Source organism: Oncorhynchus clarkii, chromosome 27, assembly GCF_045791955.1.
Source record: "Oncorhynchus clarkii lewisi isolate Uvic-CL-2024 chromosome 27, UVic_Ocla_1.0, whole genome shotgun sequence".
NCBI classification, from domain to species: domain Eukaryota; kingdom Metazoa; phylum Chordata; class Actinopteri; order Salmoniformes; family Salmonidae; genus Oncorhynchus; species Oncorhynchus clarkii.
The window spans coordinates 17,891,069-17,905,841 of NC_092173.1; the positions used below are offsets into that span (position 1 = coordinate 17,891,069).

Below are 14,773 nucleotides of genomic sequence, written 5' to 3' on the forward strand. Positions count from 1 at the left end.
GGAGAAACTCCCCAAATTCAGGTGTGCCAAGCTTGAAGCATCATATCCAAGAAGACTCGAGGCTATGATCGATGCCATAGGTGCTTCAACAAAGTACTGAATAAATGGTCTGAATACTTATGTGATATTTCAGTTTTTATTTTTTAAATATTTGCAAACATTTCTAAAAACCTGTTTTTGCTTCGTCATTATGGGTTATAGTGTGTAAATTGATGAGGGAAAAAAACAATTGAATCCATTTTAGAATAAGGCTGTAACGTAACAAAATGTGGAAAAAGTCAAGGGGTCTTGAATAATTTCTGAATGCACTGTGATTGGCTATTCCCACATATCATCATCTTCCTATCAAGTGAATAAAGACCACAAGACGCATTTCAAGACTTCCCAAAAAATCACATATTTATTTCTCAAAGTGGCATTTCAACCATCTAAACTTTACACTATTTTTAGTTTTAATTTACAAAAACCACATTTATTTTAAATAAATCTGCAGATCACTTGAGACTAAATAGTATGTGCTGGATATCAAAATGAATATCTGGTTTTGAATTCCTATATGACTATCCTTCACCTACTTTTAACTCCTCAAAGTGGCTATTTAAAAAAATACTTTAGAACATAAAACTATGAGTATACGGAAATAAACACGACTAGGATTGCAAAATTTTACTAACTTTCCTAAAATTCCCAAGTTTTCCGGAAATCCAGGTTGGAAGATTCCGAGAATCAGGTTGGAATAAGAAATGCAGGAATCCTCCAAACGGGACTTTTGGAAAACCAGGGAATTTTGGGAAAGCTAGAATTTTACAAGCCTAAATACGACACATTCACTGTAAAAGAGTACCTGTCCCATTCTACGACTTACTGTACCCTAATGGCATTCGACTGGTTTCTAGTGGAATGGTGATCGACAAAGAACTTCATCAAACAGTAGTACTATTCCTATCAGGGACATCGAGTCATTCAGAGCTAATGGCTATTTATTAGAAATTCAATACACTTTTTTGACTTTCTTTAAGAGTAAAAAAAAGTTGCTGAACCCTAGTAGAAATATATAGGTTCTGCTTGCTCGACTAGAATACATGTTTTGAGGATGTCAGAGAATTGTGTGTCTGTGTCACTTGGTCCTGCGACCGACAACTGGCGGGTCTGTCTGTCTCTATTGTTTAAATAGCTTAATGTTAATGAGATGAAGGGCAGATAAGCAGACCCTCTCTCTATCTCTCTTTCTCTCTCTCTCAATTTGTTTTGTCTCTCCCTTTTCTCTCTTTCCTGCTCTCTTTTTCTCTTTAGTAGATTGACTGAGCCCTTCAGAAAACACTGACTAGACATTCAATCTTATTCATTGTTACTGGCCCTTACATACTGTACTTGTTGTGCTTTTATTTGGTCTAGATCAGGCCACATCAGACGTGTCCCATAGCGAAGGTCTGTGTGTGTTTATGTATGCTAGACTGTGTACACATCTACAACACTCTCTATCAGACACAGAAACATAAGTTGAGAGGTCATTGCAAGAGACTTGGAGTAGGGGATTGCAATTGAGGCGATAACAAGCAATGGGGGAATTCTGGTTGGAGAAATAAAGCTGCGGAGAGTGTGAGAGGCTGTCCATCAGCCCTGCTGCTTGTGACCTGTCAGTCCGTCCATACATCTCTCCATTCGTCATCTGTCAGCAGGTTCGTCTGTCTGTCTGTCCGTGGTCCCATGGGGGGGGTGGGATTGAGTTGGAGTTGGGATGGATCTAGGTGTCTAGGGGGGTCCTGTGGTCCTATGGACTCCCACTGTAGGAGTAGTCTGCCTTGTTGTGCATCACCAGCTTGTTGTCCACAAAGTAGAAGCTGTCGGACTGCGTTTTGTATGGGTGCAGGATCATCTCACGCACTGAGGAAGAAGGGAGAGCAAGGACACATCAGTGTGTGTGTGCTTGTGTAAGTGTGTGTGTTTGAGTGAATGCGTGTGCGTGTGCGTGTGTGTGTGTGTGTGTGTGTGTGGGACTGTCTGGTATGGGTACAGGAAATGCATGCATGTGTGCTATGTCTGTGTCTCTGTTTCTATGAGTGTCTATACTCACTGATGTCCTCTGACAGAGGGGGGAACTCATAGATGTGTTCACAGGTGTTCTTGCTGCTGGGCATACAGAAACCAAACTCAAAATCAAAGCTCTTGAGGAGCTGCTCTCTGAAGTAGTGCCTCTCAATCATCCTGAAGTTGTTGATGGGCATGTCTCCCACTGTGAACTCCACACTGTGTCAGAGAGGACAGGGGGACAGAGAGATCCGATAAACTCTTGGAAGCACACTTACATCATTAGTTTGTCATAGTTTGATGCAGAACGGAAGTATAATTCCATGTCTCCTCATCTGCCCCCATTCTGTAGCCCTTTCCTGCAGTCCAATGAAACACTGACCTCATGGGTGGAATGTTATTCATATTTTTCAGAATTTCCTAATTAATAAAGATAATTTTAAACAGTCAAACATCTGGTGTTTCTATGTCAAACAATGTTGTTATATTTCAGTCTTCTATGATCTATATAAAGTGTAGTATTGGGATGCAAACTACAAACATTTCAACTTTATATCTGAAATAGTACAGGTGTCTTCTTTTTTTAAGCCCATAACCATGTGTGTGAGGTGTATACTTTGGTTTCAAAGTAGATTTGTTTAAGACTACTAATATAGCCCACTGCAGTAATTAATAACAACTGGCCCGAATGTCCTTTTCCTCATCTCTCTGTCTCTCTCTCTCGTTCTCCCTCTCTGCCTTCTTTTTTTCTCTCTCTCTCCCTCTCTCTTTCTCTCTCTCCCTTTCTCTCTCTCCCTCTCTCTTTCTCTCTCTCCCTCTCTCTTTCTCTCTCTCCCTCTCTCTTTCTCTCTCTCCCTCTCTCTCTGCCCCCAACTGTACGGCCTTCCTGGCTCCTTGGTATCTGTCACTCACAAACACGCATGCAAGCACGTAGGCATGCACACACTCTCACCTCCTCTCACTCTCCGAGAATAGCCCTCCCCATCTGTCTCCTCTTCGTAGAGCAGCAGGGCACTGAGTGTCCACCGCACCACCATTCTTACACACCCACACACCCTGGCGGCCATCTTAGCTCTGACTTACGTGGCTCCGACCTGGCGCAGCTGCAGGAAGGCGGGGGTGAACTGGTAACGGACGAAGCGGCCTCCGTTGGGGTCCAAGTCCTTCTTTTCGCCCGCTGCCACAGTGTCACAAAAGATACCGCGTTAACAAGCCTGCTGTTTTGAAGCGCGGCCTCTCTGCTGTGTACCTCTCTGAATAGACACTGTTTCAGAGCCTTAGATGATCAACTCACACAGCGAAATAACACCTTCTCAATGGCGACATAGCTAATAGGAGTAATTCATTCATGAATCATGCATATTACTGCCTGGGCCTAGTTAACCCAGAGGTTGAAGTCGGAAATGAACATACACCTTAGCCAAAAACATTTAAACTCAGTTTTTCACAATTCCTGACATTTAATCCTAGTAAAAATTATCTGTCTTAGCTCAGTTAGGATCACCACTTTATTTTAAGATTGTGAAATGTTAGAATAATAGTAGAGAGAAGGATTTATTTAAGCTTTTATTTCTTTCATCACATTTACAGTGGGTCAGAAGTGTACATACACTCAATTAGTATTTGGTAGCATTGCCTTTAAATTGTTTAATGTGGGTCAAACATTTCAGGTAGCCTTCCACAAGCTTCCCACAATAAGTTGGGTGAATTTTGGCCCATTCCTCCTGACAGAGCTGGTGTAACTGAGTCAGATTTGTAGACCTCCTTGCTCGCACACGCTTTTTCAGTTCTGCCCACAAATTCTCTATAGGATTGAGGTCAAGGCTTTGTGATGGCCACAACTTTGGAAGTATGCTTGGGGTCATTGTCCATTTGGAAGACTCATTTGCGACCAAGCTTTAACTTCCTGACTGATGTCTTGAGATGTTGCTTAAATATATCTACATAATTTTCCTACCTCATGATGCCATCTATTTTGTGAAGTGCACCAGTCCCTCCTGCAGCAAAGCACCCCCACAACATGATGCTGCCACCCCGTGCTTCACGGTTGGGATGGTGTTCTTCGGCATGCAAGCCTCTCCCTTTTTCCTCCAAACATAACGATGGTCATTATGGCCAAACAGTTCTATTTTTGTTTCATCAGACCAAAGGAAATTTCTCCAAAAAGTACAATCTTTGTCCCCATGTGCAGTTGCAAACCATAGTCTGGCTTTTTAAGGTGGTTTTGGAGCAGTGGCTTCTTCCTTGCTGAGCAGCTTTTCAGGTTATGTTGATATAGGACTCGTTTTACTGTGGATATAGATACTTTTGTCCCTGTTTCCTCCAGCATCTTCACAAGGTCCTTTGCTGTTGTTCTGGGATTGATTTGCACTTCTCGCACAAAAGTATGTTCATCTCTAGGAGACAGACTTGTGGAGGTCTACAATTTTTTTTCTGAGATTTTAGGTAGGCCTTTAGGTAGGCCTTGAAATACATCCACAGGTGCACCTCCAATTGACTCAAATGATGTCAATTAGCCTATCAGAACCTTCTAAAGCCATGACATAATTTTCTGGAATTTTCCAAGCTGTTTAAAGGCACAGTCAACTTAGTGTATGTAAACTTCTGACCCACTGGAATTGTGATACAGTGAATTGCACAAAGTAGGTGTCCTAACCGACTTTCCAAAACTATAGTTTGTTAACAAGAAATTTGTGGAGTGGTTGAAAAACGAGTTTTAATGACTCCAACCTAAGTGTTTGTAAACTTCTGACCCACTGGAATTGTGATACAGTGAATTGCACAAAGTAGGTGTCCTAACCGACTTTCCAAAACTATAGTTTGTTAACAAGAAATTTGTGGAGTGGTTGAAAAACGAGTTTTAATGACTCCAACCTAAGTGTATGTAAACCTGCGACTTCAACTGTATAAGCTGCTCACACATACTGTAGGTCTTAAAACCTATTCGTCATCAGAGGCTATGACCTATAGTTTAGTGCCACAAGTCATATATCCTAGGGTCTAATAATAGAGAATATGTTAACATGTATCTATGAATATGTTAGGGGACACAAATACTAACGGTTATACACTACCGTTCAAAAGTTTGGGGTCACTAAGAAATGTCCTTGTTCTTGAAAGAAAAGCAATTTTTTTGTCCATTAAAATAACATCAAATCAGAAATACAGTGTAGACATTGCTAATGCTGTAAATGACTATTGTAGTGTTTTGTAGTGTTTTGAACGGTCGTGTACATAGTACAGACAGGCCTAATACTGACCTGGTGCTGGGGGCTTGGTGATCTCAAACAGAACCGTCCCTGTCTCCATGTCTTGATTAAATACATTATAATGGGGGACATGTATCTAATATCTGTGCTGTATAATATGATAGTTTCGACATAGCCCATACCTGGTACAGGGGGTTTAGTGATCTCAAACAGCACCGTCCCTGTCTCCATGTCTCGGATCTTGAACCGTGTGAAATCGATCATGTGAACGTTCTCCTCTGGGGAACATAGGTAGTCTGAAACAGAAAGGAGACAGAGCACCTTTTAATCTGGATACAGGAGGGCTACAGGAGGGCTACATACTCTACAGAACACCTTTTAATCTGAATACAGGAGGGCTACATACTCTACAAAACACCTTTTAATCTGAATACAGGAGGGCTACAGGAGGGCTACATACTCTACAGAACACCTTTTAATCTGAATACAGGAGGGCTACATACTCTACAGAACACCTTTTAATCTGAATACAGGAGGGCTACATACTCTACAGAACACCTTTTAATGTGGCCCAAACACTCACACGGAAACAAACACCCACAAACCAAAAGTGATACCCAGGTTGCCTAAGTATGATTCTCAATTAGGGACAACAATTGACAGCTGCCTCTGATTGAGAACCATACTAGGCCAAACTCAAAAACCCACATAAAATTAAATTAATAAATAAAAACATAGACTGCCCACCCCAACTCACGCCCTGACCATACTAAAACTCAGACAAAAACAAAGGAACTAAGGTCAGAACGTGACACTTGGTACACCTGGACTACAATAAATAAAATCTATGTTAAAAGACAATTATGCAGTTGTTACAGTGTTGTGTACACTGATTCAGCTCTTCTGACCCTGCCCCATCCAGCCACCTGGCCAGCCTGTCAGATCCTCACCTAACACAGAGACAGAAATAGCTATTTTTACTCCTCTAATCCTTGAGTCTGCCAAGATGTGACACTGACAATAACCACATAACCTCTCTGTGATAACATGCAGGCCCACAGTGTTTTGTGTCACACTAACAGAACTGACAGCTTGGAATATGAGACACTTCTATAAGGCCCTCTCACAGAACTGACAGTTTGGAATATGAGACACTTCTATAAGGCCCTCTCACAGAACTGACAGTTTGGAATATGAGACACTTCTATAAGGCCCTCTCACAGAACTGACAGCTTGGAATATGAGACACTTGTATAAGGCCCTCTCACAGAACTGACAGCTTGGAATATGAGACACTTCTATAAGGCCCTCTCACAGAACTGACAGCTTGGAATATGAGACACTTCTATAAGGCCCTCTCACAGAACTGACAGCTTGGAATATGAGACACTTCTATAAGGCCCTCTCACAGAACTGACAGCTTGGAATATGAGACACTTCTATAAGGCCCTCTCACAGAACTGACAGCTTGGAATATGAGACACTTCTATAAGGCCCTCTCACAGAACTGACAGCTTGGAATATGAGACACTTCTATAAGGCCCTCTCACAGAACTGACAGTTTGGAATATGAGACACTTCTATAAGGCCCTCTCACAGAACTGACAGTTTGGAATATGAGACACTTCTATAAGGCCCTCTCACAGAACTGACAGCTTGGAATATGAGACACTTCTATAAGGCCCTCTCACAGAACTGACAGTTTGGAATATGAGACACTTTTATAAGGCCCTCTCACAGAACTGACAGCTTGGAATATGAGACACTTCTATAAGGCCCTCTCACAGAACTGACAGCTTGGAATATGTGGAAGGGAAAATATTAGGACAGAAATAGAACACTGACAAACACGTATGGTTCCAATACAGCTCAGTTGGTTGGAGCATGTTGTCGACAACACCAGGGCAACACCAGGGCAACACCAGGGGGCCAGCCAACATAACCTAAGGTTTGGGTCGAGGGTACTGTACGCTGATCCCACACCCTTAGAAAAAAAGGGTTCCAAAAGGGTTCTTCGGCTGTCCCCATAGATGAACCCTTTTTGGTTCCAGGTAGAATCCTTTTTGGTTCCATGTAGAGCCCTCTCTGTGGAAAGGATAATACATGAAACACAAAATACTTTAGCTGGAACCAAAAAGGGTTCTTCAAAGGGTTATCCTATGGGGAAATGCATAGAACCCTTTGAGGTTCTAGATAGCACCCTTTTTGCAGATCTGTGCCCAAGGGACAGCATCTACAGCCCTGTGGCATACACTCACCTCCCCACAGGCTGTGGATTAGGACTAAGAGGCTTACATTGTTTCAGCGTCATATGGACAGATTGGAAGACGCTAAGGGGATTTGGGGAAACTATAGGTTTTGCTGTACTATAACCTCCATTCCCCCGACACCACCCCACACATTGACCACTACACCCCTTTCATACACCCCTCCCTACCTGCGTCCCATTAATGGAATCTACTGGTGGGCACCTGCCTCTAAGCCTTTGATATAACTTCATGTCAAAACTGTACTGAGGTAGAATAGTACGAGCATGTTCTAGTGAGAGTTCGTCGAGCCCTCAAACACACACAAAACAAATAGTGCACACTCTCTCTTTCTCTCTCTTGCCTCTTCCTCTCTCTCCCTCTCTTTCTCTCTCTCTCTTCCTCTCTCTTTGTCTCTCTTCCTCTCTCTCTCTCTCTCTCTCTGTCTGTCTGTCTCTCTCTCTCTGTCTCTCATCCTCTCTCACTCTGTCTCTCTCTGTCTCTTCCTCTCTCTAAGGGTTTCAAATTTGGGAAAATGACACTAATTATTTTAATTTTTTAAATTTTGTCAGGAAATGCAGCTCCGTATCAGGTTCTGCTACAGGGAGCCAGGTTTTCCTGTGTCTACCCTTCTCAATGGCAAGGCTGTGCTCACTGGTTTTGATCAGTAACCATGGTCAAATATTTAGCCACGGTGTACTGTCGATTTAGGGCCAGATAGCACAGCATTTTGCTTTGTGCGTGTGCTTGTGTTTCCCAATAAGCAATGTAGTTTTGTTTTGACTGTGTTGTAATTTGGTTTATTCTGATTGATTGGATGTTCTGGTCCTGAGGCGTGTGTTAGTAGAACAGGTTTGTGAACTCAGCCTCAGGACCAGCTAGATGAGTGGACTCTTTTCTTTGCTCAGCTCTTGGCATTGCAGGGCTTGGTAATGATGTGAGAGGGAGTCACTGTATTTTAGATGTTTCCAAAACTGAATTGCTCTTTTTTGAGTTTTTATTATTCGTAGATATTGGCCTAATTCTGCCCTGCATGCATTGTTTGTAGTTTTCCTCTGGACATGTTGGAGAATCTTACAGAACTCTGCATGAAGGGTTTCAATGGGGTGTTTGTCCCATTTGATGAAATCTTGTTTTGCAAGTGGACCCCACACCTCGCTGCAATTGGTTCAATGACATATTCAATTAGTTTTAATAGGTATTTCAATTTCAATTAGCTTTTTAATGGCGTAGAATGCCCTGCGTGCTTTCTCTCTAAATTAATTCACTGCCTCATTAAGGTGTCTATTTGAGCTTATTTTTAAACCTAAGTAATTGTAGTGTGTACAGTACTCTATATATGTTGTACCAATTGAGAACTTTGGTCTAATTCCCTGAGATCTCTCTGTCTCTCTCTGTCTCTCTCTCTCTCTGTCTCTCTCTGTCTCCCTCTGTCTCTCTCTCCCTCTCTCTGTCTCTCTCTCTTCAGTTCTTTACTTACCTAAGGGTTAGGAAGCAGATGGACCAAACTGGCTAGCCAATGGCCAGGAGATATTTTTAGCCTTCCTGTTACCTAGCTGTGCTACATGGAGAGAGGGGAGGTGTGTGTATGTGTAAGTGAGTATGAAAGGTCGTGTGTGTGTGTTTGTGTATACGCATGCACGCGTGTGTGTATGTGTGCGCTCACATACGTGTGTGTGTCTATGTGAGTGGAGGAGGGGGGAGTGTTGCACTCAAAGGGCCTTCACACAAACCTGCTGAGGTCTTAAGACGACGCCCTCGTTCCCTGCTCAGGCCCCGGTGTTGTTAGGTTCATTAATATAATTGGTAGCAGGCTTTGGACTCTGCTGTGTGTGTGTGTGTGTGTGTGTGTGTGTGTGTGTGTGTGTGTGTGTGTGTGTGTGTGTGTGCGTGTAGATGGCAGTAATTCCCTTGTGAGTTGTGACTGGGTCTCCTGGCTACTTTCCATCTCACCTACGACCCACCTGTCATTATAATCCACACCACAGTACTACTACACCCACAGATAGATAGTAACAACTGTATATACTGTACGTGTGTGTGTGCGTGCGTGTGTATTCTGTACTGGTGGGATAATGGACCTTTTTAATATGTAAGACCGGGGCTCTATGTCTAAGTCCAGAAAGGTTGTCTCAGTGGAGTTGATGGGAAAGCACTCAGCACTGGGATAGCCACACAACATCACATGTCTGCTGGAATAACAGACCAGTCAACAGATGTACTGTACATGTAGCTCTCCAACTTAAACCAGCAACCACAAATTCTGTGATTTTTACTTCTGAGGCCAACCTACTGTAAGGTTGAGGGTTACAGTGGTCTGAGGGTTACAGTGGTCCGAGGGTTACAGTGGTCCGAGGGTTACAGTGGTCCGAGGGTTACAGTGGTCCGAGGGTTATAGTGGTCTGAGGGTTACAGTGGTCTGAGGGTTACAGTGGTCTGAGGGTTACAGTAGTCTGAGGGTTACAGTGGTCTGGGGGTTACAGTGGTCTGGGGGTTACAGTGGTCTGAGGGTTACAGTGGTCTGAGGGTTACAGTGGTCTGAGGGTTACAGTGGTCTGAGGGTTACAGTGGTCTGAGGGTTACAGTGGTCTGAGGGTTACAGTGGTCTGAGGGTTACAGTGGTCTGAGGGTTACAGTGGTCTGAGGGTGCCAGATTATGCCAGAGTCAAGTTTGATGTCACATGCACATGTACAGTGACATGCTTAACTGTAAGCCATATCCAACAGTGCAGTATTCAATATCAAGACAGTATAACTAATACAAACATAAAAATATAGAAACTTGAGAAATAAGAGAGGAAGAAAAAGACAAAAACAGAAGAATGTCAACTATATTCAAGGTCAGTGCCAATACCAAATGGACAATGTGTAGTGATACTGGAGTGTTGTTGTAGATACTGTAGCTGTAGGTGAATAACACAGTGTTTTAGGGGTAAATGTGGTAAACAAACAGTAGGAATATGGAGGGCTGCACACTACAGTATATCTTAAATAATTGCCCATTGAGTCCAAACACTAACTTACAGCTCTGAGGCTAACCTTTTCCTCCTTGGGGAGCACAGGTCATTCAGGTTCAAATCGGTGTGAAATAATACATTTCAAATGAAATGTTGCTGTCCCCTCAATAATAAACAAAGAATTATAGAACAGACCTACAGTGTTAGAAGGTAAATATTCATAACAAAACACTGTAGACTATTACAGCTCTATAACATGATTGTAGGTCAGTTATATGTGTAGTGACTGAATGACCTTCATTTACACTCTGACTCTGGTGCCATACGGTAGGTGTTATCTAACACCTAACACTTTAGATCAGAGGCCCAATCTGTGTCCAGGCATCAGCTAACAAGTGGGAGATCAGAATAGTGCGGCCCTTAAATCCTCATCAACACACAACCATGCTGCATCACAGTGTAAGAAAAGTCAAGTGTACATTCAATCTCTGGTTGAAAAAATAATGCTGTGCCGTACTCAAAATTGTAAGAAATTACGTTATTATGACCATTCAATTTCTATAATCGATGTCCCTTTTTCCAATCTGTCACTCAACCCCAAAGGCTCCACACACATTTCTACAGCCATGACAACTACAACCACAGTGTGTTGGAACTGAAGGCGCCGTTACCCTGGCAACACTGGCACTATGTTCTTGGCACATGGCAGCCTTACCTTCTTTACAGTGACTGTGATGTCTGATAAGAGTGATGTTCTCAGAACATGAGACGGCTACAGATCAGCTAGCTAAACAGGAGCGCCACGAGCAAATTGTATGAGCCCCACTACCCATACTGCAGTACAAAGGTTGCATCTCAGTAGTCGTCCCCATGACCCATAGTACAAAGAAGGCCGCATCTCAATAGTCTAAAGTGGCTTCCTCCCCATTACTGATCTGAACACAGACAAATCAATTATGGAGGATGCTTTCACCTGTTCATTTCATTCATGTCAGTGTAGATTGCCGGAAGGGCACGAGGAGAGACTATTGAGACACATCCAAAGTGACCAATACTCCATTGCTCATCACAAAAGATGACAATGATAATACTACATTATCTGTACCTACTGTAGGTCCAATAGTCATTGAGCCATCTGAAGTAACAGGGTCTGAAATGCTGAAGGCTCAGAGTAAGATAGCATCAGAGACCTTTGTGCAGGCAATGCCAAAAGGCACATGGACCCTGTTCCATCAGAGACTGTCATGATGACTCCCTATAATGCTTGTATGAGCATGAGTTTTTCAATCATTTCAACTAACATGGCGTGGGCCACGTTAATCAGCCATCCCTGATTATTCATGTAGCCTAATATTGTATTCCCTTCGCTACACATCCAGATACACAATATACACCACACATCATATAAGTGATCATGTCAGCTTCCTCATTGGGAATTCTACTTCCTGATTGATTTCTGTTGCAGCTTTAGCTTTGCCCACTCATCCAGTCCAGTGGGCAGGTAGGTAGGGAGAGAATACACTACATGGCTGCCTGCATTAAATTGAATCTTTGGCCCGGTGAAACACTGCACTGCAAAACGTGTGTGATTCTAAATCTGAAGCTGACTGGACAGATTACCGACAGATGCCCTGCAGAGGAGGGATTGCAACACGCCAAGTCACTCACACACACACACACACACACGCTAAGTCAGCCAGAATTACAGATGGAGGGAGAATGTCATCAGACATTACACACTATACTAATTAACCTGCGCTAATTTCCCTCATCGTGATCCAGACGGTGTGAACATTTGCATAGAAATAAATGTACTCTACTTGTAAACAAATGTCATACCCAACGAGTCACCAAAAAGCCCTGCAATCACAGCTCCTAAATGTCTCTCCATTCTCTCTCCTCACTGAGTAAGGCCTGCATGTACATAATAGATGGACATAAGAACAGTAATAGCCGCTGTTAAAATCCTAACACACCTCATCCGCTGTACTTTAAGGGTCATTTAAGTGATCATTGTGTATATTTCCTCACAAGGAACGACAACACAAGATTGTGATTTACGTCTAAAACATCGAGAGAGGGACAGAAAGACAGAGTCACAACAAATATGGCGTGAATCATCATATTCAACATGAAGAGGTTCCACTTCCGATTCATCTGAATGGTTATCCTTGAAGAGGAGAGAAGGAGAGGAGAGGAAGAGATGAAAGGAGAGAAGAAAATGATGAGAGGAGAGGAGAGGAAGAGAAGAATGGAGAGGATTTGATGAGAGGTGGGAGGGGAGAAGAGAAGAGGAGAGGAAGAGAAGAATGGAGAGGATTCGATGAGAGGTGGGAGGGGAGAAGAGGAGAAGAAGAGAAGAATGGAGAGGATTTGATGAGAGGTGGGAGGGGAGAAGAGGAGAGGAAGAGAAGAATGGAGAGGATTTGATGAGAGGTGGGAGGGGAGAAGAGGAGAGGAAGAGAAGAATGGAGAGGATTTGATGAGAGGTGGGAGGGGAGAAGAGGAGAGGAAGAGAAGAATGGAGAGGATTTGATGAGAGGTGGGAGGGGAGAAGAGGAGAGGAAGAGAAGAATGGAGAGGATTCGATGAGAGGTGGGAGGGGAGAAGAGGAGAGGAAGAGAAGAATGGAGAGGATTCGGTGAGAGGTGGGAGGGGAGAAGAGGAGAGGAAGAGAAGAATGGAGAGGATTCGATGAGAGGTGGGAAGGGAGAAGAGGAGAGGAAGAGAAGAATGGAGAGGATTCGATGAGAGGTGGGAGGGGAGAAGAGGAGAGGAAGAGAAGAATGGAGAGGATTCGATGAGAGGTGGGAGGGGAGAAGAAAAGGATGAGAGGTGGGAGGGGAGAAGAGGAGAGGAAGAGAAGAATGGAGAGGATTCGATGAGAGGTGGGAAGGGAGAAGAGGAGAGGAAGAGAAGAATGGAGAGGATTCGATGAGAGGTGGGAGGGGAGAAGAGGAGAGGAAGAGAAGAATGGAGAGGATTCGATGAGAGGTGGGAGGGGAGAAGAAAAGGATGAGAGGTGGGAGGGGAGAAGAGGAATATTATACATTGTAATTGAATGTTAAAACAGTTCTGTCCATTAACCGGATCACAGCAACGACCTGGTCCATGATGACCTTTACCAGTATTCCCTGGAGTAACTAGGCTAATAAAGATGAACAAAGCTATGGCTTAATTTACAGAGAAAACCATCAAAAGGACATTTCTGCCATCCCACCAGGAGTTGACCTGCATTGATATCATTGAGCAAGGTGGCCCAGGTGATCTACGCATCTATGGAGGGTATATGAATAAGTATGCGAGTGTGTGTGTGTGTGTAAAGTATGTATGTGTGTCTCTGTGTATGTGTGTGTGTGTGTATTGTTTTGTAATTAATACATTTGTCTCTGTCTAAATTCAGTCTGATTGGTCCAAGCACACTTCCAGTATGCAGCAGGACAGAGCACAAATGAACCTGCATTGTATCAGTCTGTAGTCAAAATCAAATAAATAATTATAGGCCAATCTCAAAGCTGTCCCCCCTGGTGAAAATACTTGAAACCCTTGTGAGTGAACAGCTAAAATAGTTTTTATTTACTAACTCTATTTTATCAATGTACCAATCGGGCTTCGGGAAGAAGCATAGCACAATTACAGCAGCCATGAAGGTTTTAAATTATGTCACTGAAGCCCTTGACAAAAAACAGCACTGTGTCTCACTTTTTATTGATCTCTCTAAGGCTTTTGATACAGTTGATCATGCTATACTAAGGCAGAGATTGTCGAGTGTAGGTCTTTCGGAGCATGCAGTTGCATGGTTTGTTAACTATCTGTCTGATAGAACTCAGTGCACTCAATTTGATGGGCTCATGTCTGTTAAATTGTCTGTCTGTAATGGTGTGCCCCAAAGCTCTGTACTTGGTCCTCTCTTATTCGCTATTTATATACAGTGCCGTGCGAAAGTATTCGGCCCCCTTGAACTTTGCGACCTTTTGCCACATTTCAGGCTTCAAACATAAAGATATAAAACTGTATTTTTTTGTGAAGAATCAACAACAAGTGGGACACAATAGTGAAGTGGAACGACATTTATTGAATATTTCAAACTTTAACAAATCAAAAATGGAAAAATTGGGCATGCAAAATTATTCAGCCCCTTTACTTTCAGTGCAGCAAACTCTCTCCAGAAGTTCAGTGAGGATCTCTGAATGATCCAATGTTGACCTAAATGACTAATGATGATAAATACAATCCACCTGTGTGTAATCAAGTCTTCGTATAAATGCACCTGCACTGTGATAGTCTCAGAGGTCCGTTAAAAGCGCAGAGAGCATCATGAAGAACAAGGAAC

At 42.9% G+C, this 14,773-nt stretch overlaps 1 protein-coding gene across 1 annotated transcript in view; it reads right to left on the reverse strand.

The window, feature by feature from the left end:
- Positions 1-122: 122 nt before the first annotated feature.
- Positions 123-14,773, reverse strand: part of LOC139385694 (protein unc-119 homolog A-like) — a 36,609-nt gene continuing 21,958 nt past the window's right edge. The window contains exons 2-5 of the mRNA XM_071130966.1: positions 5,420-5,533; positions 3,112-3,205; positions 2,075-2,247; positions 123-1,884 (exon numbers count right to left, since the gene is read on the reverse strand). Coding sequence (XP_070987067.1) covers positions 1,772-1,884; positions 2,075-2,247; positions 3,112-3,205; positions 5,420-5,533 — 494 coding nt within the window. The 3' untranslated portion in view covers positions 123-1,771. The remainder of the gene's footprint in view (positions 1,885-2,074; positions 2,248-3,111; positions 3,206-5,419; positions 5,534-14,773) is intronic.